General features: G+C 41.3%; 1 protein-coding gene across 1 annotated transcript in view; it reads left to right on the top strand.

Moving 5' to 3' along the window:
• The window catches only part of csmd2 (CUB and Sushi multiple domains 2), a 755,566-nt gene that overhangs the window by 628,872 nt on the left and 100,001 nt on the right, over positions 1–26,693 (top strand). The window contains exons 41-46 of the mRNA XM_060942244.1: positions 4,704–4,913; positions 6,062–6,250; positions 12,547–12,724; positions 19,265–19,410; positions 19,509–19,589; positions 25,161–25,274. Of these exons, the coding sequence (XP_060798227.1) occupies positions 4,704–4,913; positions 6,062–6,250; positions 12,547–12,724; positions 19,265–19,410; positions 19,509–19,589; positions 25,161–25,274 (918 nt within the window). The remainder of the gene's footprint in view (positions 1–4,703; positions 4,914–6,061; positions 6,251–12,546; positions 12,725–19,264; positions 19,411–19,508; positions 19,590–25,160; positions 25,275–26,693) is intronic.

Genomic DNA, 26,693 nt, shown 5'->3' with positions numbered 1-26,693 from the left:
ACACATTCATAAAAGACTATTCACATGGTAACGGCATGATAGTCACTTTCACTCTTTTGGTTTTGATTGGTTTCTCTTTCGCAGTGGGAACGCCCACTGTAAACAGGATAAAATCTGTCAGAAATAGTTCAGGGTATTTGGAGGTAAAACGTGTTGTGAGATGGCATGTGGATTTTCTGCACTTCGGATGATTCAGGACAGCGATTCAATTCATGATTCAGGACAGCAATTCAGTTCAGTCTTGAGCACTGCGACACTGAGGAGAGATGCCTTTTATTTATTTATTTATTTATTTATTTATTTATTTTTACTTCGACTCGATCCAGCCAAAGATCAACTTGAGTGAGTGTAAATATTTCTTCTATTTCTGATGAGCAGATCGGTTGATATGTGTGCACTATAGTACATACACGGGAAAAATGACTGAGCAGGGGTTTTTTTTTTCCAGAGTTAAAAGTATTTTCCTCAAAAATACTTAATTTTGCTCAATTTTGAGTTTAGAGAGGAAAATTTGGAGTTGGAGTGGGAGCAAAATTACAGAGTAATTGTGTAACAGAGTAACCGAGTTGGTTGTGGCTCTGAACTGAGTAAAATAGTACAAGAGTTAATTTCAAGTCACACTGAATAGAGTCAAATACCAAAATAAAGCCAAATACCAGATAAATGGTATTTGAAGATAAATGAAGATATTGTAAAAAGCAGTTTTAGAACTGTGTTGGAATGTGTGAAAAAAACATTGCCTTACCTATTGTGACTTGACCTGATGGGATTAAGAGTTGGCAGTGGGAGGGGTTTTCACTCTTCTCATTGGAATGGAATGGAAATTTTTCACACTTCTCATTGAATACCCCTCCCACTGCCCAGAATCATCTCAAGTGATCAAAACGGTTCGTCACAATGGGTAAGGTCATTCTTTTCACACGTTCCAACACAGTTCTAAAACTGCTTTTTACAACATCTTCATTTATCTGTTTTTTTTTTAAAGTACAATCCTGACATACAGACTATGTACATAGATATTATTATACAGTGGAGCAAAAAAGTATTTAGTCAGCCACCAATTGTGCAAGTTCTCCTAGTTAAAAAGATGAGAGTAGCCTGTAATTTTCATCATAGGTACACTTCAACTATGAGAGACAGAATGGGGGGAAAGAATCCAGGAAATCACCTTGTAGGATTTTTAATGAATTAATTGGTAAATTCCTCAGTAAAATAAGTATTTGGTCACCTACAAACAAGCAAGATTTCTGGCTCTCACAGACCTGTAACAACTTCTTTAAGAGGCTCCTCTGTCCTCCACTCGTTACCTGTATTAACGGCACCTGTTTGAACTCATTATCAGTATAAAAGACACCTGTCCACAACCTCAAACAGTCACACTCCAAACTCCACTATGGCCAAGACCAAAGAGCTGTCAAAGGACACCAGAAACAAAATTGTAGACCTGCACCAGGCTGGGAAGACTGAATCTGCAATAGGTAAGCTGCTTGGTGTGAAGAAATCAACTATGGGAGCAATTATTAGAAAATGGAAGACATACAAGACCACTGATAATCTCCCTCGAGCTGGGACTCCACGCAAGATCTCACCCCGTGGGGTCAAAATGATCACAAGAACGGTGAGCAAAAATCCCAGAACCACACGGGGGGACCTAGTGAATGACCTGCAGAGAGCTGGGACCAAAGTAACAAAGGCTACCATCAGTAACACACTACGCCGCCAGGGACTCAAATCCTGCAGTGCCAGACGTGTCCCCCTGCTTAAGCCAGTACATGTCCAGGCCCGTCTGAAGTTTGCTAGAGAGCATTTGAATGATCCAGAAGAGGATTGGGAGAATGTCATATGGTCAGATGAAACCAAAATAGAACTTTTTGGTAAAAACTCAACTTGTCATGTTTGGAGGAGAAAGAATGCTGAGTTGCATCCAAAGAACACCATACCTACTGTGAAGCATGGGGGTGGAAACATCATGCTTTGGGGCTGTTTTTCTACAAAGGGAGCAGGACGACTGATCTGTGTAAAGGAAAGAATGAATGGGGTCATGTATCGTGAGATTTTGAGTGAAAACCTCCTTCCATCAGCAAGGGCATTGAAGATGAAACGTGGCTGGGTCTTTCAGCATGACAATGATCCCAAACACCCCGCCCAGGCAATGAAGGAGTGGCTTCGTAAGAAGCATTTCAAGGTCCTGGAGTGGCCTAGCCAGTCTCCAGATCTCAACCCCATAGAAAATCTTTGGAGGGAGTTGAAAGTCCGTGTTGCCCAGCGACAGCCCCAAAACATCACTGCTCTAGAGGAGATCTGCATGGAGGAATGGGCCAAAATACCAGCAACAGTGTGTGAAAACCTTGTGAAGACTTACAGAAAATGTTTGACCTCTGTCATTGCCAACAAAGGGTATATAACAAAGTATTGAGACGAACTTTTGTTATTCACCAAATACTTATTTTCCACCATAATTTGCAAATAAATTATTTAAAAATCAGACAATGTGATTTTCTGGATTTTTTTTCTCATTTTGTCTCTCATAGTTGAGGTATACCTATGATGAAAATTACAGGCCTCTCTCATCTTTTTAAGTGGGAGAACTTGCACAATTGGTGACTGACTAAATACTTTTTTGCCCCACTGTAGCTGAACTTGTGCTGAATACAAAAAAAGCCATATGACATTGAAAATGCTGCTTAGATTTGTTGAAATTGACAACAAAATCAGAGCATGCCAAAATCATTAGAGTGCCAGAAAATACCTTCAGACCCCAGAGGGTTAAAGCTGTTTTTATAGTGGAATATTTGGATTGTGTTTAGCGATTCGTGTGCAATTTTTTTGGTTGATGCCGAAAAATCAGGGCTTTGAACCGGAATTTTTTTCCTGTTGGTTCGTTCCGAACAGAAACGGAATTTTAACGTTTCCGGTTTTGGGTTCCACCATTAAATGGACGTTCCCGAACCGGTTAGAACAAAAAAATTTCGTTCCCGGAACGGTTAATTACGTTCCCTGTCAGCTGTTTAACAATTGGCTATAAAATTATGTCTCTGTCTCATCCAGCTTAAGCCAAATGTAGGCTAATTCTATTACAACCTTCATTAAATAAGACAAGAAATAATTCAAAACAATTATTATTTCAAATGTTGGCGATTTGGATTCTCAGTATGTCTTCCCATCTACACAAACAGAAAAAGTGCCAAAAATGAAAGAGAATTCGTTTAGTGTGTTACCAAAGGCTAGTCAGGCCCTATAGAGGGCTACCGCATGACGTCACCGCGCCGCGAGATTTTGTTAGGCGCCATATTGGAAGACCAAGTACACATCTATGCAAGTACATACATACATAAAACAAACTACAGCTGAAATGTAGCCAGGGCCGGTTCTGCCCTAATCTGGACCCGGGTGCAACATCGCGCAACACCCCCCCCCCCCCCCCCCCCCCCCCCCAAAAAAAAACCACCAGTCTAAATCAGGACAACCATCACATAACTATAACTATAAACATTTTATATCAACTATTTTAACTAAATGGGCTATAATAAATAAGCCTGCAGGCAGCCACGGCGGGCTGCCTCAGAAAAGTAACCATTCAATGACAACTGAAAGCCTGCAGCCACGGCGGGCTGCCTCAGAAAAGTAACCATTTGTCCTACCTTAAAACTCGTTTTGCATTTTCTGCCTCCTTTTTTGTATTTTCGACCCTCCGTTTATTTTCTTTCCTTTTCTGAAAACCCGATTTGTGTCCAGACATTTTGTTCTGCTACCAACGAACTAACTCGTCAGGTCTCGTCTCTTGAGCCCGCGATGATTCCCGTGGGAAGGGCAACAACTGATACATTTTTACAAACAGTCAATAGGGAGGTTGCATCGTTCAGGCTCTTCTTTGCTCAGACACTCAGTAATGGAGACGTGATAGTAGTCCACCTTCCCGCTCTCTCCATTCAATCAGCGAACGTCACACAGGAAGTGAACCCCAGCGGGTCATAGAAACTTGCGCAGGAGAAGAATGGCTATTTGTAGGCTACAGAAACTTTGAGGAACGAAATAAAAACCGGTATTAACCGGTTACCATTATTTTTAATAAGCGTTTCTGTTCCGGAACATAAAAAATAAAGTTTCTGGTTTCGTTTCTGTTCCATGTGAAATAGAAAAAGTTCCCGGTTTTCGTTTTCGTTCCTTGAACCGGTTCAAAGCCCTGCGAAAAATTGCTGATTTTTTTTTTAAATGGATATGAGAAGTTATTGGTTGTCTGCTACTCTGACATCACAGGGGGTCAAATTTCATTCTCAACCATAAGGGATAATGGTCAGGTTTTATGGTTATCCAGTAAAAACAAAAACGAACAAGCTTCTTTTTTCACTCACCAATTTCCAGCAGCATTCTGTACCATTATAATCGTAACTTAATCATAGAATAAGTGAAGAAAGCAAAGAGTGGATTCAAAGTTCCAGAATGCAGTGCAGGTATAGTTAGGGCAAAGACTGTCAGCAGGTAGTTCAAGAGCATTGTGGGTAATATAGGAAAACATTTCATAAAGGCTAGAATTTTAAGCACAGAACAGAGGATCATTTAAGGATAAAACAAAATGAAATCAAATCAGATTGCTCTTAGGGTAGCATTCTGGGTAATCTTGTGCAAGATAAAGAACTCTGAATTGAGTCACATGCAAGTGATAATTATTACTATTTATTACATCTTGTGTTTCATTTAAACAGGAGCCCACATACAGTTTCTTAATTTCTCAACTGAAGCCAACCATGACTTTCTGGAGATCAGGAATGGCCCTTTTGACACGAGCACTGTGATTGGTCGATTCAGTGGGCAGGACATCCTGGCATCTCTTCTAACTACATCCCATGAAACCACAGTGTATTTCCACAGTGATCATTCCCAGAACAAACCAGGATTCAGATTTGATTATCAGGGTAAGAATGTGTGAATGTCTAGAGCTGCAAGAGTGTAAATCACGATACTTTAAAAAGCATAAATCTGTGTTTTTGACTCTTTAAAAAATAAAAAGCCAAAGGTAGAATATTTATTGTAATACTTCATCAACACAAACAGGATTGCAAATGTTACAATTCATCACTGCCGTCAATCAGCATGCAAAAACACACCAACAAAAGAAATTCATTGAATGCCTTTGTTATTTACATTCTTAGTCAATCAGTCACTTACAGTAACAGACCTCATTATATTAAGCTGTAAGAATCTACTCGGCCTGAACTGCTTCCATCAGTGATGTATTCCATGAGTCTCATGACTTATGAGTATAACGCTGAAATTAAGCTTTATCTCAGAAAGGGCAGCTGTAATCAGTGCTGGAATAAACATTTGCAGAACTGAAAAGCGCCATCAATATTTACATAATTATGTGAACATCATCATATAAATCAGACTTCATATTCAGCGCATGGCTTATTGTACACTAAAGATGCTTTGATCCATTGAAATCAATTTCCTTAGTCAGATTTTTATCCCTAGGTTGTCTCTCACCCCGGCATACATTCTTGAGCATTTGGCATTTTCAAAATGAAATTGGTTGCGGTGGGCGTGCAGGGTTTTTTATTTTTGAAACCTGAAGTAGGCATCAGATCAGCTTTTCGTAAAATGAGTGCTATTAAGATAATGGTTGCATGCTGATATGAAGAACCACTGGGTGACCTTAAATTTTGTGAAGTAAAATGTGCAATTTGTGTGAAATCCATAAGAATTCCAGCTGTTGTTTAATGTGATCTTTTTGTGACCTTTCTGAGCCTGGAGTCAGTGCCAAAATGGTTCATTACCAACTTGCAATGGTATTTAAAAGCCTCAGCCATTGTGTTGATCTCAGCCTTGTGAAAACTTTGAACTGAATTGTACTTCAGAAATGGCATTAAACTTCCTGTAGTCAGTCCCTTCAGCTTATAAAAAATAGACATTGGCTGTGTATAGAGCCAGAGCTCATATTGATCTTGACTGCAATCACAAAAACATTATTATAGGCGCACCAGTCCAATCTTGGACTCCGACAAGCTGTTTTTTTGATGGACTTCTGAGATTGATTTCATGTCTGCTTTTCTTTGTTCCTTAGCCTATGAGCTCCAAGAATGTTCAGACCCCGAGCCTTTTCACCATGGCGTGGTGGTGGGTGCTGGGTACAGTGTAGGTCAGTCCATCTCCTTCGAGTGTTACCCAGGGTATCAACTAATGGGCCAGTCCATTCTCACCTGCCAACATGGTACAACCCGCACCTGGGATCATCCCATTCCTCGATGTGAAGGTACAGTCCATTCAGCTTTTAATCATAATGTTCAGAAAGGAATGTGCTTAGTTTGTCAGATTGGAGTATGTTGTAGATTTGGATTATTCAAGTAACATTACTTAATGCAAAAGAGACAATTATTTGTATAGCTCATGTCCGCAAATCAGAATTCTACAAGTTGGAATCAAGGTAACACACTGCAATAATATCTCTCTCTTAATATATATATATATATATATATATATATATATATATATATATATATATATATACAAGTCAGATATGAGCTGATAGCCAATGGGGCGCGTAGCGCCGAGTTGGCTATAAGCCATGTACGATGATTTTGAGTGGAATAACTGTCTTATTCTATCTACATTCACTGGAGTTTGAGAAACAGAGCATTTTTATTTTTTGCAAAAATCGATAAATAAAAACTTCATCCAAAACGTCTGGCAAAATCATTTCTGCTTAGAATCTCAACAAACCAGCAAAATGACAGTAGCACTTTCTCATCTCATCTCATTATCTCTAGCCGCTTTATCCTTCTACAGGGTCGCAGGCAAGCTGGAGCCTATCCCAGCTGACTATGGGCGAAAGGCGGGGTACACCCTGGACAAGTCGCCAGGTCATCACAGGGCTGACACATAGACACAGACAACCATTCACACTCACATCTACGGTCAATTTAGAGTCACCAGTTAACCTAACCTGCATGTCTTTGGACTGTGGGGGAAACCGGAGCACCCGGAGGAAACCCACGCGGACACGGGGAGAACATGCAAACTCCGCACAGAAAGGCCCTTGCCGGCCCCGGGGCTCAAACTCAGGACCTTCTTGCTGTGAGGCGACAGCGCTAACCACTACACCACCGGTAGCACTTTCTGAAAAAGGCAATTATAATTATTATTATTGAAAAAAAGATATGTTCTTCCCATCAAATACTTTTATTCCATATTTTGTTGCTTTTTTGTATTTTGGGGGGGGTTGTTTTTGAGTAGAGTTTTTATTTCGTTCTCGGTTGGTTCAGCAACACGCTCCGCCATTTTGTTTTTCTCTGCTCACAGTCTATGAGCTGATCGCCTAGTAGTAGAGTAGCCAATCAGAGCACATGATTGCTCATATCTAGTGAATGTGGAGATATATATATATATATATATATATATATATATATATATATATATATAAAATATATATATATATATATATATATATATAAAAAGCAACAGGATATACAATTTTGGAATTTTGTCCTTTGTGGTCAAAAATGCAATTGCAGGTTTCTTCTAGAAAATAGCTCAGGATGCAGGTTGTGCTGTACTTTTTCCTCAGTGCTCTCAGTGCTGTTGTTCTGGGTAACACTGTGAGATTCACACAAAAAAAGCATATGCATACAATAAACAATGCAAGACATTACACAGGAAGTGATGCAGCGATGTTAGGAAGCTTACCTGGATTTTCAAATCAGCGTGTAACTTTTCAATATCATACCTTTTTGTTTTCTTCAAAAATATAATTTGAGGTCTACCAACTCTTTGATTTATGATTCCGTTAACACTTGAATTTCATGACAAATTACATAAACCTATATAAATTTTTATAAAGGCTTATACCACCAAGCACTGTCTGTCATAAAGACTGCTTTTGTTAATGTTGATGCCATGTTGCCATAACAGCTACAGTATGTGCCAGATGTTGACGTAAGGTTGTGTTTTGACACTTTGGAATGCTATATTCAGATTTATGTGTCTTGTCAATAACAGTGAGGGTTTTTTTTAATCCATTAAGATGTAAAATCTGTTTTTATAACAGCCCACAGAATCATAACACAACCTTTTGTCAACAAAAATCGCAGGTTTCTTAATTCATTACATATAATAATAATAATAATAATAATAATAATAATAATAATAATCCTTATATGCCAGTTGAATTAAGCCTTTATACATTTTTATGCATATTCATGTCATTGTCACGAAGTTCCTGTGCCAGCATATGAACACTGCTCTAAAGGAAAGTGTTATCAGAGTTCTTATGAGCCTTTTGGTGCGTATAACTGTATAGTTGTAGAGTAATGCGACCCAGGGCTCCAGGGAATCTATAAATATAAAACCACTATATTTTGCTACAGTCACATCAGCAGATTTTTTTGGATAAAGCAGGAAGATGCTGCATGCACTGAGATACTGGTGCAGGACCTCAAGGCATGCTGAAATGACTGAGTGCTTACACAGCAAAAGCAAGTTTTCAAAGACCAGAAGGATGCTTTTACATGTCAACTCTCAGTCAAGTGTACAGTTCGGCCATTTTCTGCCTCAGTGGGTAGATTTCTGACACATTTTCCCAGTAGTGTTTTGCCAATATTACTGTACTCTGTTAAATATTTTTATTATTATTGATTTCATTTACTCACCAGAATTACAAACATCTCAACAACTTTTTTGTTTTTTTAATCAAGCTAGCTTTGTTGTTGATGATGATGATGATGATGATGATGATGTTTTAACCATCTCTATAGAGCATATTCAGCCACAATAACCAAAAACAAACATGATGCAAAGTATGTGTTAATACAAAGAGAGTGCGATCATTTGACTGTACATGAAGTGAGAAGCAGATGCCTGCTTTGTTTCTGTTCATATGCATGTCTAACATGACTTTTAACTGAATGTTCAGACAGTAATCATACATCATAAGAGAATTTATTTGTCATGAGTCAGTCTTGCAGTGCATAATATGACGTGCTCACTGGCGGCTGATTTAGTACTACTGAAACCAAAGACAGCCAACAACAAATTTGGACAGTGTCTGTTTTTTTTTTTTAAATTAAAATCTGAGTGGGGCGGCACAGTGGTGTAGTGGTTAGCGCTGTCGCCTCACAGCAAGAAGGTCCTGGGTTCGAGCCCCGGGGCTGGCGAGGGCCTTTCTGTGTGGAGTTTGCATGTTCTCCCCGTGTCCGCGTGGGTTTCCTCCGGGTGCTCCGGTTTCCCCCACAGTCCAAAGACATGCAGGTTAGGTTAACTGGTGACTCTAAATTGACCGTAGATGTGAGTGTGAATGGTTGTCTGTGTCTATGTGTCAGCCCTGTGATGACCTGGCGACTTGTCCAGGGTGTACCCCGCCTTTCGCCCATAGTCAGCTGGGATAGGCTCCAGCTTGCCTGCGACCCTGTAGAAGGATAAAGCGGCTAGAGATAATGAGATGAGATGAGATAATGAGATGAGATGAGAAAATCTGAGTGTAACCACTTCTACAATGTTCATCTAAAAGCCACCAATTATAAATGAATAACTGTTAAAAATAAATAAATAAATACATAAATAAACAAAAGCCACGAATAGGAGGACAACATTGGTTAATGTGAAACTGAGCTCCAAATACAGTAATGGCAGTAGAGAGATGTAACTGAAACATGTTAATGGGGGGGAAAAAAGCAGAATGTAGTCATTTTCTTTCTCAGGTCGAGCATTAGACCTTCATTGTGTAATCTGACACGAACACATTATCACAGTATTATAGAATTCAGTTAGGATTTGATTCAGATCGTCTCATTCAGGGTGACAGGGAATAATCTTAAAAGACATTCCAAAGCTCACATTTAGCATTTGACATTTTAACTTTTATTGAAAAGAATATTGGTGTTGTACATGAAAGACTTATGTCATCTATTGGATTAAGGTTTTGAAAGAAAGACTCGGGTCATCAGTCCTGGACGTCCCTTGTGTGTTCACAATGAAACTGGAAAGAAATAGCAGTGTGGGAAATAAGGCCGGACCGCCGGACATTTAGCGGTGATTTTCACATTTGTCTGTCTGTATTTCAAAAGCATCAGCCTGGATGGCCGATAAAAAATTATTCAAATACATCTGTCTGTATTTCAAAACCATCAACCTGGATGGCCCATGAAAAATTGTAAAGATATGGGTCTAATCTACTTCTAATTTTCTTCCAAATGTTACAATGGACGAATACATTATGTCGTAACATGGCCTGTGAAACGGGGGCCCTGCGGGCGCGACTTTAAAAATTCATAACTTGGCCACCGATGGTCCTAGCCCCGCCAAAATTTACAGGCATATGAGCACAAGCACGGCCTGCTACCGGTACGACCCTGCCTCGGCCTGTTACTTATAGTGTTTTAGGGTTGACAGTATCTGATTGATCCAGTCAGTTGATTAAGAATTCAGTTTACATGAAATTTTGCAGTACCTACAGTATTATGTTAAGTGCCAAACTGCTAATCAATGGTTATGTTATTATTATGTGCATTTTCTTTACTCATAATAAGAATGACAGTCATAGTCATATGCTTTGTAGGATGTAGATTTATATTTTAATACTTTTTATTTTCTTGTATTTTCTAAGTTCTAGTCCAGCAGATTTGAGTCTGAATGCCAAATGATATTACCGTGTCTAGTTTTGAGTCATTTTAAAAGTCATTTTGTTACAAAGTTACTTGGACTCTCAAAACTTTAAGTCTATGATGTAAGAATAGCTGCATTGTTAATTACTAAATTTCTTTGACTTATTATTAACATAGTATAAAAATAGTCATTGTTGACAATGTTTCGTGAGTGTTCTTATAGTACCTATATATGATTACCAGTAAGTTGTAACCAACTGGAACATCATTGCCCCCCATACTTTTCTCTAGACGTGCAACTGACCTGTGTGTGCCGCTGTTTTCTTGGGTAGAACTTTAAGCATGTTTTTCTTGAATCTTCTGACATTTTCTTGTCAAGTCTATTCAATTTGTAGTGTAATTAGCAACTAATGTCTCGTGTAATTTGGCCTTTGAAGATCACAAAAATGTGCCTGGAAATAACTGAGACGCCATCTCCAGGCATCTAAAGCCCTTCAGCTTCCAGGTCCCTCAGACGGGCCCCGGACCCCCAGCCTCATTGTTCCGGGCCGGCCTGTCATTCAGACAAGCTGAAATTTGGACGGACAGACAACATTTCAGACTTGTTTGTCCTGTGACAGTCTAGTTAAAATTCCTTATTTCCTCACAGTGAGTTGTGTGACATTCAGCACATCTAAACTTACACTAGATAAGCTAAACATTTTTTTTCCACTATCCAAAAAAGGTTGCAGTATTTATCATTGGACAAATCAATAGCAATTGGCACAGTTTGAGCATTATTACGTTTCACCCTTGCTCTTGGTGTATTGATCAGAAACGTACTGAAAATGCTTAGAGAGCACTTAAGAAGTAAGTGACATTTTTGATAGCTGCTAGAAGTCAGTGTAAGCCATCTCTTGTCCTTGCTCTCTCTCTCTCTCTCTCTCTGCCAGACTTAGTTTGGTGGACAGGACTTCACATCACCTTACAAACTCTCCATAACAGATTAGATTCAGAACTTTGCTCTGTATGTGCTGTCATGTACTACACTTTCTCTACTGTGCACGGCAAGTGTAATCAATGTTCACTGCATTTACACCTGCCTGTATCCTTCTGTATACTATTCCTCTTCCTCTATCCTTTCCTCCTCCAACAACTCAGTCACCAAAGTTAGCAAGTTGCCTTCCTGTAACTCTGGCGACTTCCCTCTCCTCTACGCAGCCCTGTGCTGATCAATGAAATCGCGCCACGATTCTGCTCAGTAGCATAGTGTACTTTTGATCAATGCCCTGATCAATAATTCATTTAGCAGGCGAGGGAAAGGGAGCAAGCATGCTGCATTAGGAATTAACATAGAAATTAAAAGGAGGTCACAAAAGAGATGGCGGTATTGAGGTATAAGACTCGGAGTAATCTGGAAAATTGTCCTAGCCCACGTCTGCTTTCAGTGTTTATGTGTGTGTTCAATCAGACTGGTTGTTTCCCCACAACTCTAGCAAGACTGAGGCGTTGGATCAGGATTTAATTTCAGACAGCTGGCCGGGGATATTCAAATGCTGGAAATGGCTCTAAGTGCAGCGTGGCTTTAGGCAGAGTGAATTTTAAAGTGCAGTTGGAAATGGGGCACGGGCAGAGAGAGGGAACAAGCCCTGTCTTAGCCATGTTCTGTTGCCCAAAGGGTTTGTGTGTAAGTCAGTATCTATGTCATTCCACCTCTCTATTGGTTCTTCTGTCCCCTGGATAAGGTTATTCTCTTATCTTCCCGGAACATACGACCCAGACCTTGCATGCTAACAGGCTTTCTTACTTAAATCCTAGGCCACGGTGAGTCAGGGGAAGTGGCAAAAAAAAAAAAAAAAAAAAAGAGAGCGAGAAAATTCCCATTTTTCTCTGATTCCCCTTGGAATTTGCTTTTGTGGAAATTCTTATTCATGGTGTCTTATTTACTTATTTTATTTTTGCTCTTGCCTTATAGCACCTTGTGGAGGGAATATTGCATCAGACAATGGAACCATCTTTTCCCCTGGCTATCCGGAGGAGTACCTGAACTCTGCAGACTGCACATGGCTAATCACGGTGGCCCCTGGATTGGGCGTGCGCCTTAATTTCACCCTACTGCAAGTTCACGGGCCCCATGACTTCATCACTGTATGGTGAGCTAACTGCTGACTGATAGTGACTATAAAGCAAAGACGTATGTCTTTGAAGGTTCTCAGTCATCCAGGTCATCATAAGCCGTAGGTGCTAAAGAAGGCAGCTGGACTTGCTTGAAATTCTTGAAGACGTTTCACCTCTCATCCGAAAGGCTTCTTCAGTTCTGTCTGACTAGTGGGGAGTTCCAGGTATATATCCTGTAGTGGACCAAAAACAAACCTAAGGGGAGTCGCTGAGGTCACATGGGTTGTTGTTGATACTCTGAGGCCCTGTCCACACGGCAACGGATTCAGGTGACTCTGATACAATTGCTTATCGTTTAGGCCTGGCGTCCACATGGCACCAGCGTTTTGGGTGCCCAAAACGCAATCTTTTTGAGAACGGGTTCCAGAGTGGAAAGATCTGTCTGGCAACGTTGCCGTTGTGAAGTCGTCTGGATGAGTAGAACGGATTTGTTTATGATGACGTCACAACCACATGACTGTCAGTGCTTCATGCCGGGTAGAAGTGTAACGAACTCGATGCGAGTTGTCAACAAATCCTATAACTTGGTTCATGAAACGCGCTTACAAAATATTTTCACTGTGAATATTTATTGTGTAATGGTGCAAAGTGAGAGAGAGAGAGAGAGAGAGAGAGACTCTGCCCTTAGGGCAGAGTCAATCCCGCCAGCAAAAATCTCATCTCATTATCTGTAGCCGCTTTATCCTGTTCTACAGGGTCGCAGGCAAGCTGGAGCCTATCCCAGCTGACTATGGGCGAAAGGCGGGGTACACCCTGGACAAGTCGCCAGGTCATCACAGGGCTGACACATAGACACAGACAACCATTCACACTCACATTCACACCTACGCTCAATTTAGAGTCACCGGTTAACCTAACCTGCATGTCTTTGGACTGTGGGGGAAACCGGAGCACCCGGAGGAAACCCACGCGGACACGGGGAGAACATGCAAACTCCACACAGAAAGGCCCTCGCCGGCCACGGGGCTCGAACCCAGAACCTTCTTGCTGTGAGGCGACAGCGCTAACCACTACACCACCGTGCCGCCCGCCAGCGAAAATAGGGAAAAAAAAGGAGCGATCTCACCTCTTCAGATGTTGGTTTAAATCCTACAATACATTCCTCAAAAAGGGCGTAGAAGAGCAAATTAATCCATCAATGTGGAGCATTCAATTTATTCCGGACCATTAAAGACGCCGCCTTCCACGTAGAATCATACGTCATCCTCGCCGCCATATTGGATAGGTCAAAGCGGAAAATAAAGATTCATGTGCTGTGTTTAACTGTACCAACAGGTTTACCGTCCAAACGAGATCACATGGGATTACTTTTCACAGGTGAGAAACAACAAGTTAATCCATCAACGTGTAGTATTCAGTTTATTCCGGACCATTAAAGACGCCGCCTTCCGCGTAGAATCATACGTCATCCTCGCCGCCATATTGGATAGGTCAAAGCGGAGAATAAAGATTAGCTGCGTTTAACTGTACCAACAGGTTTGCCGTCCAAATGAGATCACATGGGATTACCTTTCACAGGTGAGACTGGAAAAATACTTTTCATTGTATTTGGTCATTATAATGTAATTTTACGAACAGATTTTCATGACTTTGTGGCTAATATGAAGTCTCGCGCATAATAGTTTATGCGCATGCGTCCTTACTTCTTCTATTGTTCTGGTGTCTCCGAAGGGACCGTCTTACAGCACCCCTAGAGGTGTGGCATGTGTATTGCATCGTTTTCAGCAAACGTTGCGTTGCCATATGGACCTGATATTTTACTGATTGTTGCCCATTTGGACGCGATATATTTTTAAATAACATCTCGTTGCCGTTGTTGTGTGGATGTAGCCTGAGTCATCCTGTAGGTTGTTAGGGTCACTGGAGGCCAGGTGTGAATGGTGTTAGCAGCCTAGACGGTCGTTGACTCTCTCTGCCATCATGTGAGTTGTTAAAGTGAGCTGAATCTTGGTGTGGATGTGTATTCAGTTTTCTGGGAAGTGTGCCGAGGACTGCATTGTAGGTGGTTGATAAGTGGTGTCTCAGACCACCTCCTCTGTTCAGTGATGGTTGTTCCAGGTTGATGAAGATGGCTTCTTGTACTCCTCTTTCAAACCACCGGTCTTCTCTGGTGAGAATGCGTACATTGCAGTCCTGAAACAAGTGTCCTTTGTTATTGAGATGAAGATAGACTGCAGAGTCCTGGCCTGAAGAAGAAACGTCTTCAAGAATTTCAAGCAAGTCCAGTTGCCTTCTTTAGCACCTACAGTATAAAGCAAAGAAACTGCAATTCTGTCAGACAGGTTCTGCGGTTGCTTTAAAAACCCTGTCTAATAGAACCAGGCACTGGACACTGTCATAACACAGCACACCGCTCTGATCTGTGAGTACTGTCATGTCCATGTCCATAAATATCCTCTCTGTCCTGCCTATTACTGGTGTAAACAATGACTGCATCAAGTATCATGCTCATCATCCACACCAGTCAGCCAACATTGCAAACTACAGATTTCTCCAGAATAATAAATTGGATTTGGAAGGCTGCTAATGGATTTTTGTGTATCACATTTGTTTCCATCACTGCGTCCAGTGCTACAGTTTCCATGCGCTTCTTTTCTTTCCTTTGTGCTGTAATGACTTGCTGGACAAGTGAGCAGTCAGAGCTTTAGTTCAAGGGATAATTCTTCACCATCTGAGTCGCTTCTCTCTTAGTGTTTGTCGAAAGTACAGGGTAATCATTTCAAGGACATCTGTCTCTGTATCACGATCATATGTTTAACCTCTCAGCTGCTCTGAGACAGGTTATTAGTGCAGGTCTTACATAGAGTATGTCTCGTGTTAAATTAACAACGTTAATCAAGATCTCTCAGACGAGTTCCATCAACACAGCCTTGGATCAGCTTTCGTCAGTCCAGAAATGTTGAGCAAAACCCTGCAGCCTTAAAGGGGAAATGAAGGCAATTTTTTATTATCAAAATTCTATTTATCTCATTATATAAAATGTAGGAATGCATTTCTGACAGCTATTTTGTCACTGCTATAGCAAGTTATGAGTGTTTGAAATATGCTCTGTAATATATCAGTCCATATGTCAAAGCAATGGCCGTAAACGAGAGTCACTGAGACCTGTGCGAGACTTCGTAGGACGGAAGTAAAACGTACAGCGGAAATCAAAGTGACCAACATCTGCCAACATTGTCAAAAGATGTGCGCGCCCTCCTTCGAATGCTGACGGAATCGAGCCGGAAGTTTTCCCCATGTCTGAAATCGCTCCCTACTCACTATATAGAGCACTATATAGTGGGGACGCCATTTTGTAGTGCTGTTTGAAACCTTAGTGAGGATTATTTACACCCTATATAGTGCACTCAAAGTATCCCACAATGCATCCCGAAAAGTAGTGTACAACCAATGGTCACTAACCAAAGCAATATATCCCATCATGCATTGCAGTCGTGCTGAAAGAAATCAAATTAAAAGTCTCAAATGTGATTTAATAAAAGGCAGCAGCAAATAAGAAAGTATTCAGCCTTGATTTAAAAGAACTGACAGATGCCGGTACTTTGCATTGATTAATGTGGGAAATGTGCTCAGTATAATATGTATTTATCACAAAAATACATGCATGTATTTATTATTTTGAAAACCCACCAGCCGCCTGATCGGACACATTTTAATTGTGCGACAGTAATGATGTAAATACCAGCACGACAGACTAGTGTCCGAAAGCGTTTTTTTTTTTCATTTAAGCAATGGTTTGAAGTCATATAGAATAATCTCCATCACTGATGAAGCTGAGAAATCTCGAAATTAATCTAAATTGGAATGATATGGCGATCTGGCCAATGTATAAGCAGTTTTCAAAATGGCGGCACTGACACTTCACGTTTGAAGTCTCGCACAAGTCTCGTGAAGATCGCGTGGATAAGCGACGCCTGCCGTGGACCATACGAACTACATTCAACATGGCTAAAAACCGAAAAGGCCGATAAGTGTAATATAATATGCCAATACGAGTCACGATATAAGGTTAATAAAACTGAAAAGGTAATTGAATAATATGTTAATTAAGAAATAATGCAAGTTTAAAAATGACTTCAGTTCTCCTTTAAGGAACGCCAGTATACCATCCAAAATCATCTGTCCTCCATTATACCACAGTGGTGCTGAATTCTTGAACCTGTTGATCAGGTCATGTGATGTTGATTTTCCTGTTAAATCTGCTCTGATCATTGTCCTGGCTGTAATTCAAAGTACAGGTTTATATCAAAGAGCTTTTCCTAACACAGTATCATTTGTATAGTAACAGCTCATTCATAAGGAGTTGTATGGTGGACAGTCCACAAAATCTAAGCCTAATAATAAACACATTAAAATAATGCCATTTAACAAAAAATAATTCATACCGGTATATATTTAAACAATATTGCATGAACTAGAGTGTGGTTATATTAAATATTGGTGTGGCTGTGATCATGTGTAGTCAAGAGTATGACCATTTTGTACAACAGTTCTATAAAACAAGAAATTAAAACTGATTAAGTGACATTTCCGACACAATATGGCCAAATGTTCTGTTTATTTTTGCTCTGCGAGTTAAAGGTGCTTCCAGTGAAATTGGCTTCTCTTCTTCCTTTCCATCTTCATCTGATGAGTTTTAATATGTTAAGTAAAAAGGTATATTCCTGAAAAGTATCATTTGCCATGTCTGCTGATTGTGATGCTAACACTATTAGAGTAAATGTTTTGAACTAGGAAGTGGAATTTTATGTGGTGAGCTCAGATGAGTGGAGTGATACAAACAGTGTCTTGTCCCAATGTGGTTGTAGTAAATATAAGCACTCTTAGAACATCGCTCGACCAATCAAATTAGTGGACTGGAACGAACTCTTGTGTAATGGTTGATATGGTGAAGCTTTTGTAAGGAAACATTTATGGGAGATGAGAGAGAGAGCATTTTTTTTATTGTCTTATTAACCTCCAGAGAAAGACAAAAAGCATAGCTTCTCAGGGAATGACAATTTGAACTGTCATGAACTTTATGGCCAACAGTCAATGAGCAATAAACTCTATGGCCAACAGTTTGTGAACACCTGACCATTGCACCCATGTGGGTCTTCACCAAACTGTTGGCACATTGCTATAATCTCACACTTGTATAGAGTGTCTTTGTGTGCTTAAGCATTAAATTTCCCTTCACTTGGAACGAAGACACCTAGCTGAAACATGTTCCTGCATGACAATGCACCTGTGCACAAAGCATGGTCTATGAAGACATGGTTTGCCAAGGTTGGAATGGAAGAACTCGAGTGGCCTGCACAGAGCTCTGACTTCAACTCCACTAAACACCTTTGGGACTAATTGGAACAACAGTCACACCCCAGGCCTTCTTGCCCAACATCAGTGCCTGACCTACACCAATGTGCTTATGCCTGAATGAGCACAAATCCCCAAAGCCACACTCCAAAATCTAGTAGAAAGCCTTCCCAGAAGAGTGTAGGTTATTATAACTGCAAAGCAGGGACCAGCTTTGGAATGGGATGTTCAAAAAGCACATATGGGTGTGACGGTCAGATGTCCATATGCTTTAGGTCATATAGTGTAAGTGATAACAAGAAACTAATTTGTCTCAGAGACATTCCACAGCATTAAATGTAGCTATAGACAGTAAATAGGAATTAGTGTGTTGTTTCACTGAAACAACATTAACTATAGGCAGCTGTTCATTAAAACAATGTAATTATTGGCAAATTGCTGTGGTATTAGAGAAGCAAAACACTTTACTCGGGGCATGCTGTTGTTGAAAAATAATGAGCTTTGGGCAGTAATCATACCACATTGTCATTGATTGTTTTCCTATAACGGCCAAGGGCAGTATGTGTTTGTATGTACTGTATTTTAACAGAGGAAGCATTGACCCTCAATTGATTAAACTTACTTTTCCAAAGTATCAATGCAATGCTCTTGTGGTACCTCAGTGCAGTACAGCATTTAATCATGTTTACACAAAACTAAGGTGTGAGGTAATTAAATGTCCCTTTCTCAGTGTTGAAAGTGTTTGTAGAGACAGCCAGGAAAAAGCTCCATGCTGGCAGCATGACTACTACAGCCACTCAGCACTCCTCCAGCCAGACAGGCTCTTCTGAATGCACAGTAGAGAGTATAATCTCCAGTGCACACTTGCAGAGACACTAACAGACGGTTTTTAAACTGACTGTCTGTACTCGAAATTGGGATCAGGAAATGGCCAAATTGCCCTAGCTGCATGGAGAGATGGGAAAGATAGGGGTACGTTCCCAAAGTAATTCAGCACTCGGTTCTCGCCAGCAGGAGCCAGCATTGAGAATTTGGAGGCTATAAAGCATACTCCTTCAACGTAGAGGCTGTAATCTGCAGAGGAACCCATGTGGCTGGATTCCAACTCCATTTATAAAAATGTGATATGTCAGATCGGATAGATTTAAACAGTGTGAGTTGGAATTGCAGAGAATTCAGATGTTTAGGGAAACTGAATTGTGCTGCTTCTTTATCCACAGGGATGGACCACAGGAGAATGCACGAAAGCTTGGTGTGTTTACAGACAGTGAGCCTAATGACCCACCCAGCAGCACATCCAATCAGATCCTCATACGGTTCCACAGCAACTCGGAAAAAGGCGGCCTTTTCAAGATCAACTACCAAGGTACTTCTGCCTACGGTAGCTACCCTTATGCATATTAAAGCAGATGGTTTCTTCAATTCATTTACACGGCAGCTTTCTCTCCATCTCATTTACTCCAGCCTACAGACTCCAGTTTTGCTTACCCCCTTCCATCATCCCCAATGCAGAAATCCTGATGGCAAGCAAAGAGTTCAAAATAGGTATGTGGCCCATCTCTTTCTCATCCAGACCATAATATTAAGGGTGCCAGGCTTGAGCATGTGTGGTGAACGAGTGTGTGGCCTTTGCCAATGTACGCAGAACATTTTGAACATAGAAGCAGGCTGCCAGTTCATTTTCAGGCTTGAGCGCCTCTCATTAATAATGTTCCCAGAATAGCAGAGGCAGCCACACACACACACACACACACACACACACACACACACACACACACACACACACACACACACACACACACTTCCCTCAGCACTAACACACTCCCTCCTCCAGAACTCACTTTGAGGAACAAAAGCTGCTTCACCGCCAACACAACAAATCCCACAGGGCCGTGCTGAGATGCCGATTCATTGCCATCTCATTGTGTTGCTTAAAGCAGCATGATTGTCCTATATTTCTTCTTTTGTATTATTATTTTTGAAATTTTGTGATTCTGGTAATCAGGCTGATCTTGATTAGCCTAGTTGGACAAAACACACTTTTTTTTTTTTTTTGTAAAATGGAACATTATGTATAGATGTTTCATTAGATGGCAATTATTTATGCTGAGAAAATAACAGTTTCCTGGGATTTGGCTGATTACTACCCTTGTGCTTATTGCTTATTTTCTCAAAATTGACTCACACAATGGTTCACAGGCATTTCTGCTCAATTTTGAGTTTTTCTGAGAAAATATATCCATTGCACTATGCAAAGAATTTCCATGAAATAACAGTGATAAACTGTGGTGTGCGTATTATAACATTCATCTCATCTCATTATCTCTAGCCGCTTTATCCTTCTACAGGGTCGCAGGCAAGCTGGAGCCTATCCCAGCTGACTACGGGCGAAAGGCGGGGTACACCCTGGACAAGTCGCCAGGTCATCACAGGGCTGACACAGACAACGATTCACACTCACATTCACACCTACGCTCAATTTAGAGTCACCAGTTAACCTAACCTGCATGTCTTTGGACTGTGGGGGAAACCGGAGCACCCGGAGGAAACCCACGCGGACACGGGGAGAACATGCAAACTCCACACAGAAGGGCCCTCGCCGGCCCCGGGGCTCGAACCCAGGACCTTCTTGCTGTGAGGCAACAGCGCTAACCACTACACCACCGTGCCGCCCCGTATTATAACAAATAAATAAAATTAATTAACCAATACATTTAAACAAAAAATCAAAAACAAAACAAAAAAATTTAAACTTATTTGTGAAAAATGTTTTTTTTTTTTTTTTTTCATATGAAAATCATTCATTCATTCATTACTCACTGTCCTCTTTGTCCTGGTGAGGATCATGGTGAATCTGAAGCCTATCCCAGGAACACCGGGTGTGACACACATAAAGACGCTTCCAGACCAAACAGTTCTAGGGACTCATTGAGAGGAAATACCCACTGGCAAGTTCCCCCAAGAACTACATACCTTCAAGGGCTTTTTTCTCTTTGCATTCACACCACCAGTAGGACCGCTGAAGTAACATAAGCCAGCTGACGGTTGCTATAGCGACATCACTAGTTTGTTGTTTTTCATATGAATATACATTTTGTCCACCAGTGTTCTTGTGTTTCTATGAAAACGGCAAACTAGCAACATTAGGATTTAAACTTGTCCACTTGTTTTGGTCACGTTTCAACAGAAATGGATCATTCCACTGCGCAGTAGAACCAGGGAGACCAAGAAGTGTTATGTGCTGACAAGAAATTCTTTATTTTATGTTACAAAGAGTGAATTTGTGGTGGAAAATAGTTTGTGACTAGCAGTTATTACACGAGAGAGCGGAGACATAGTAGTTATTACCCGTCACTGAGGAGATGTAGATTAGGCCCTAGCGGAAGTCTCCAGTGAGGAGCGCTGATTGCGAGGTCCCATACAATCGAAGCTCTCAGGTGAGTGGGGGAGGGGATTCCCCGCCGAGGCTGCATGCAGTGTGTTAGCATGAGCATATAGCTTATGGGAAATAAACAGTGTTTTGGATTAGCACTTATCCCATCCATCCATCCATTATCTGTAGCTGCTTATCCTGTCCTACAGGGTCGCAGGCAAGCTGGAGCCTATCCCAGCTGACTATGGGCGAGAGGCAGGGTACACCCTAGACAAGTCGCCAGGTCATCGCATGGCTGACACATAGACACAGACAACCATTCACGCTCACATTCACACCTACGGTCAATTTAGAGTCACCAATTAGCCTAACTTGCATGCCTTTGGACTGTGGGGGAAACCGGAGCACCCGGAGGAAACCCACGCAGACATGGGGAGAACATGCAAACTCTGCACAGAAAGGCCCCCGTCAGCCACTGGGCTCGAACCCAGGACCTTCTTGCTGTGAGGCAACAGCACTAACCACTACACCACCATGCCGCCCAGCACTTATCCTATATTTTGGAAAATCGAAAATGTTGTTTTGGGCCCCTTTGGGGTGTCACCAATCCATGTGCAAAGTATGGAATATGTGCGTCCAGCCATGTCGATTTGCATAGGTGAACAGACATAGAGATGGACAGACAGAAAGCCTTCCTTTAGTAGTATAGATTGCTTAAAATGTTTATTTAACATGTTAGTGTGGATTATTATTTTAGAAGCTAAAGGTTTTTTACATGATAGATTAAAAAAAACCCATGGACAAGAACATTTAGTTTAATTAAGATTTTTATATGGCGGCACGGTGGTGTAGTGGTTAGTGCTGTTGCCTCACAGCAAGAAGGTCTGGGTTCGAGCCCCGTGGCTGGCGAGGGCCTTTCTGTGTGGAGTTTGCATGTTCTCCCCGTGTCCGTGTGGGTTTCCTCCGGGTGCTCCGGTTTCCCCCACAGTCCAAAGACATGCAGGTTAGGTTAACTGGTGACTCTAAATTGACCGTAGGTGTGAATGTGAGTGTGAATCGTTGTCTGTGTCAGCCCTGTGATGACCTGGTGACTTGTCCAGGGTGTACCCCGCCTTTCGCCCGTAGTCAGCTGGGATAGGCTCCAGCTTGCCTGCGACCCTGTAGAAGGATAAAGCGGCTAGAGATAATGAGATGAGATGAGATGAGATAAAAAAAAACCCATGGACAAGAACATTTAGTTTAATTAAGATTTTTATATGGCGGCACGGTGGTGTAGTGGTTAGTGCTGTTGCCTCACAGCAAGAAGGTCTGGGTTCGAGCCCCGTGGCTGGCGAGGGCCTTTCTGTGTGGAGTTTGCATGTTCTCCCCGTGTCCGCGTGGGTTTCCTCCGGGTGCTCCGGTTTCCCCCACAGTCCAAAGACATGCAGGTTAGGTTAACTGGTAACTCTAAATTGACCATAGGTGTGAATGTGAGTGTGAATGGTTGTGTCTATGTGTCAGCCCTGTGATGACCTGGTGACTTGTCCAGGGTGTACCCCGCCTTTTACCCGTAGTCAGCTGGGATAGGCTCCAGCTTGCCTGCGACCCTGTAGAACAGGATAAAGCGGCTACAGATAATGAGATGAGATTTTTATATTTCACAGATGTGTCAAAGTCATGTTGTATTTCCTTCATCGCATATAGGCTCAATAAAGCTGAGACTTCGCAATCAGTCTGTGCTTTTTTTGTTGTTGTTTTTTTAATGAATTTTTTATTGCTAATTTTAAGAGCTGTTGTTTACACGGCTAATATTTGATACAGATTTCTAAAACCGGCGGTTGTTGGTGCCTGCATTGGCTCATGTGTTTGACCAATCATCTGGACCAATCACCATGCACTTCCATCACTCATGCCCTGTGTCAGAAATCGCTCCCTACTCACTATATAGGGCACCATATAGTGGTGACGCCATTTTGTAGTGCTGTCCGAAAAGATAGTGAGGATTATTTACACCCTATATAGTGCACTCAAAGTATCCCACAATGCATCACGAAAAGCAGTGTACAACCGATGGTCACTAACTAATCATGCATTTCGGTCGTGCTGAAAGAAATCAAATTAAAAGTCTCAAATTTGATTTAATAAAAGGCAGTGGCAAAGAAGAAAGTATTCATGCTCGATTTAAAAAAAATGAAAGCTACAGGTACTTTGTATTTATTAATGTGGGAAATGTGCTCAGTATAATATGTATTTATCACAAAAATACATGCATGTATTTATTATTTTGAAAACCCACCAGTCGACTGATCTGGCACGTTTTTATTGTGCGACAGTAATGATGTAAATACCAGCGTGCCGGACTAGTGTCCGAAAGCGTTTTTTCATTTTACCAATGAGCTCACTATATCGTCCTCTATATAGTAATTCCCTATATAGTGAGTAGGGAGTAGTGAACGACTGAGTGATTTCGGACACAGGGATGGTTCCTCTTGTGCTGGGAGAGTACCTACCCTGAAGTCGGAGCTAAAAAAGACCCTCAAAACAACATTCTAAGAACTTAAAAAAAGTTTCGCCAGTCCGAAATGCCTATTATTACACCTTGAATGTGAGCTAGTCCATCACAGAGCACCATCCACACACACATCTAGAGGAAATGTAGTGTAGCCAGTCCACCTACTGGCATGGAGGAAACAAAAGAGACATGGGGGGAAAAAAAATCAACTTTGGTGTTAACCCAAGCTCAGGATTGAACCTGGGATTCTGGTGCTGTGAGGCAACAAACATTACCCCTGTCCCAGCCAGTGTGCAAAGTAATATACATATAATGATCCTTTATATTATTTGCATATCCATCCAGCCATTATCTATGCCTCTTATCTGTCAGGGTCATGGTGGAAATTGGAGCCAATCCCAGCTAACTTCATGTGAGAGGTGGGGTACACCCTGGACAGGTCTTACTTACATAGTTGAAGATGTTTTTTGTTTGTTTGTTTAATGCAAATATAATCATGTCAACAAAATAACTTTATTCTGAGTAAAAGAAAAGCCGATAAGAGTTTGATACCAGGTCTTAAACGAGCAGCTCCTGTAAGTGACTTGCTTTGGGCCAATGCAAATTTATCACATTGCAAATTCTTCATGTAATCAGGACTCCATTGAGGTTTAAACAGCGTTCTATCTCTGGCATTAACTCACTCTGATTCTCTGCTGTTTTGATCATTGATTATGCACTACATTAACTTAATTCACTGCTTTAGCAAAGGCTGTTGTCTGAGTGGTAAACACACACATACACAATTATCCTGTTAACTAGTTTGTTTACAGTCCCTGAATTAACTGCTAAATGCTACTAAATCCATATATGCATTATGTATTAAGTTAAAATAGTGTGACTGACCCTGTGGATGATTTTCTGCTCTGTCACTGTTACTAAATTTATGCATAACCTCTTTCTGCAGTCTCAGGTAAAGGTTAGAATGAAGGGTGCTGTGCTGTTTCCCTAATTACACTGCAGCTCAGGCATGTCAACTCTCCCTTCGTCTCTTTATCCCTCCCAGTATCCTTACCACCATTATATCAGACATTGAAAGGAAATGCACTTCATCAAGCCTTGGGCAAGGCAGAAATTACCAGCTATTGTGACTGTTGATCTGTGCAGCCTCATTTATTTGTGGAGCTGATTGTCTTGCCTGCATTGAGATGGATAAGAAAAATCAAAATGTCAATGCTGTTTTCCTCTTTTTTTTCCCTTTGACTCTCTACAGGTGATATAGTGCGCTACAGATGTTTACCAGGGTACCACCTCAATGGGAACAGCATCTTAACTTGCCGTCTGGGCACACACCTGGAGTTTGAAGGACCTCCACCTTCCTGCGATGGTAAGGTTTGGTGCAATATTAAGAACATTTTACAGCATATGTCTAGTCTTTCTGAGTAGTGTTTGATTTTCGTTGACTACAAATACACCTCAGTGGTTTAAAAGAAGTATCTAGAGAGTAAGGACGCATTGCTATTATTACTATTCTTTAAATTCGTTTCTTAAGACAAGGATTTTTTAAGATGTTACCTTGACAGTTTCGGCAATAAACTTCCACCTTCTTCAAAACAGTCACCAGATGTCGAGTGGTGACGTGCCTTATCAGCTGATGTTACTCTAAGGAGGCGTGAACGTCCCGCCCAATTTGACAGGTAGTTCACGCCTCCTGCTGTCAGGTCGCTCCTCCAGGACGGCGCTCCAGGTGTGTGACAGCGCGTACGCTCCCTCATCCCGGTTCATCGTTCTCTGCGCACGCTTTCGTATCTCCACTGCCTCTAAAATCCAATGCTGGAATCTATTTTCTTCAGCGCGAATGACTCTGGCCTCTTCCCAATTCATTATATGATTTTGCCGTTTACAGTGGTCTGAAATGGCTGATTTTAAGTTTTCTTGGTGTGCTTTTTCTTTTTCGGATCTTGTGAGTCTTTTTGTTGTTTATTTTTCACATTCTATTTGGTGTTCTTTTTTGCGAGTATGGAAGCATCTGCCCGTTTCGCCAATATAAACTTTATTACATGAACGGCAAGGGATTTCATATATGACGTTGCATTTATTGTCCAGTTGTATTTTATCTTTGGGGTGAACTAGCAGCTGTCAGAGGTTTTTGTATGGTTTGACCGGGGTGTTGATGTGGTATTTCTTCATGGATCGTTGGATGCGTTCTGTAACTCCTTTTATGTATGGTAGTGTGACAAAGCCTCGGTTTGTTTTTTCTGTGTTTTTCCTTGTTTGTTTGTTTTTTTCCTTTGTTTGTGTCTGTAATTTCCCTTTTCGGATTGCCCACGGTGGATATTGGCAGGTTTTTTTTTTTTTTTGCTATGTTTAATGGACTGACCTGGCCAGTCACATGACCTTAACCTCATTGAGCTGCATAGCAAGGTATTTTTGATAAACCTTCAGAAATTCTTTCTGAATTGAATGTCCATGCATTCATTCGTTTTCTGTACCACTTGCCCTGCTGAGGCTCGCGGGTGAGCTGGAGCCACCTGACTTTGGATGACAGGCAGGGTGCACTCTGGACAGGTCACCACTCTATTGTGGGGCTAGCACAAAGAGACAAACAAGCATTCACACTCACATTCATACCTGTGGGCAATTTAGAGTAGCCAGTTGACCTAGTTCGCATTTCTTTGGACTGTGGGAGGGAACCTGTGCACCCAGAGGAAGCACACACAGGCACAGGTGGCCCCAGTCAACTGGTGAGGTGTTATGAGGTGACCGCACTAACCACTGCACCACCCTGCCACCCTTGAATCGAATG

This window comes from Neoarius graeffei, chromosome 16 (genome assembly GCF_027579695.1).
Source record: "Neoarius graeffei isolate fNeoGra1 chromosome 16, fNeoGra1.pri, whole genome shotgun sequence".
In the NCBI taxonomy this organism is placed as follows: Eukaryota; Metazoa; Chordata; class Actinopteri; order Siluriformes; family Ariidae; genus Neoarius; species Neoarius graeffei.
This window is presented reverse-complemented; position numbering and strand designations above follow the sequence as displayed.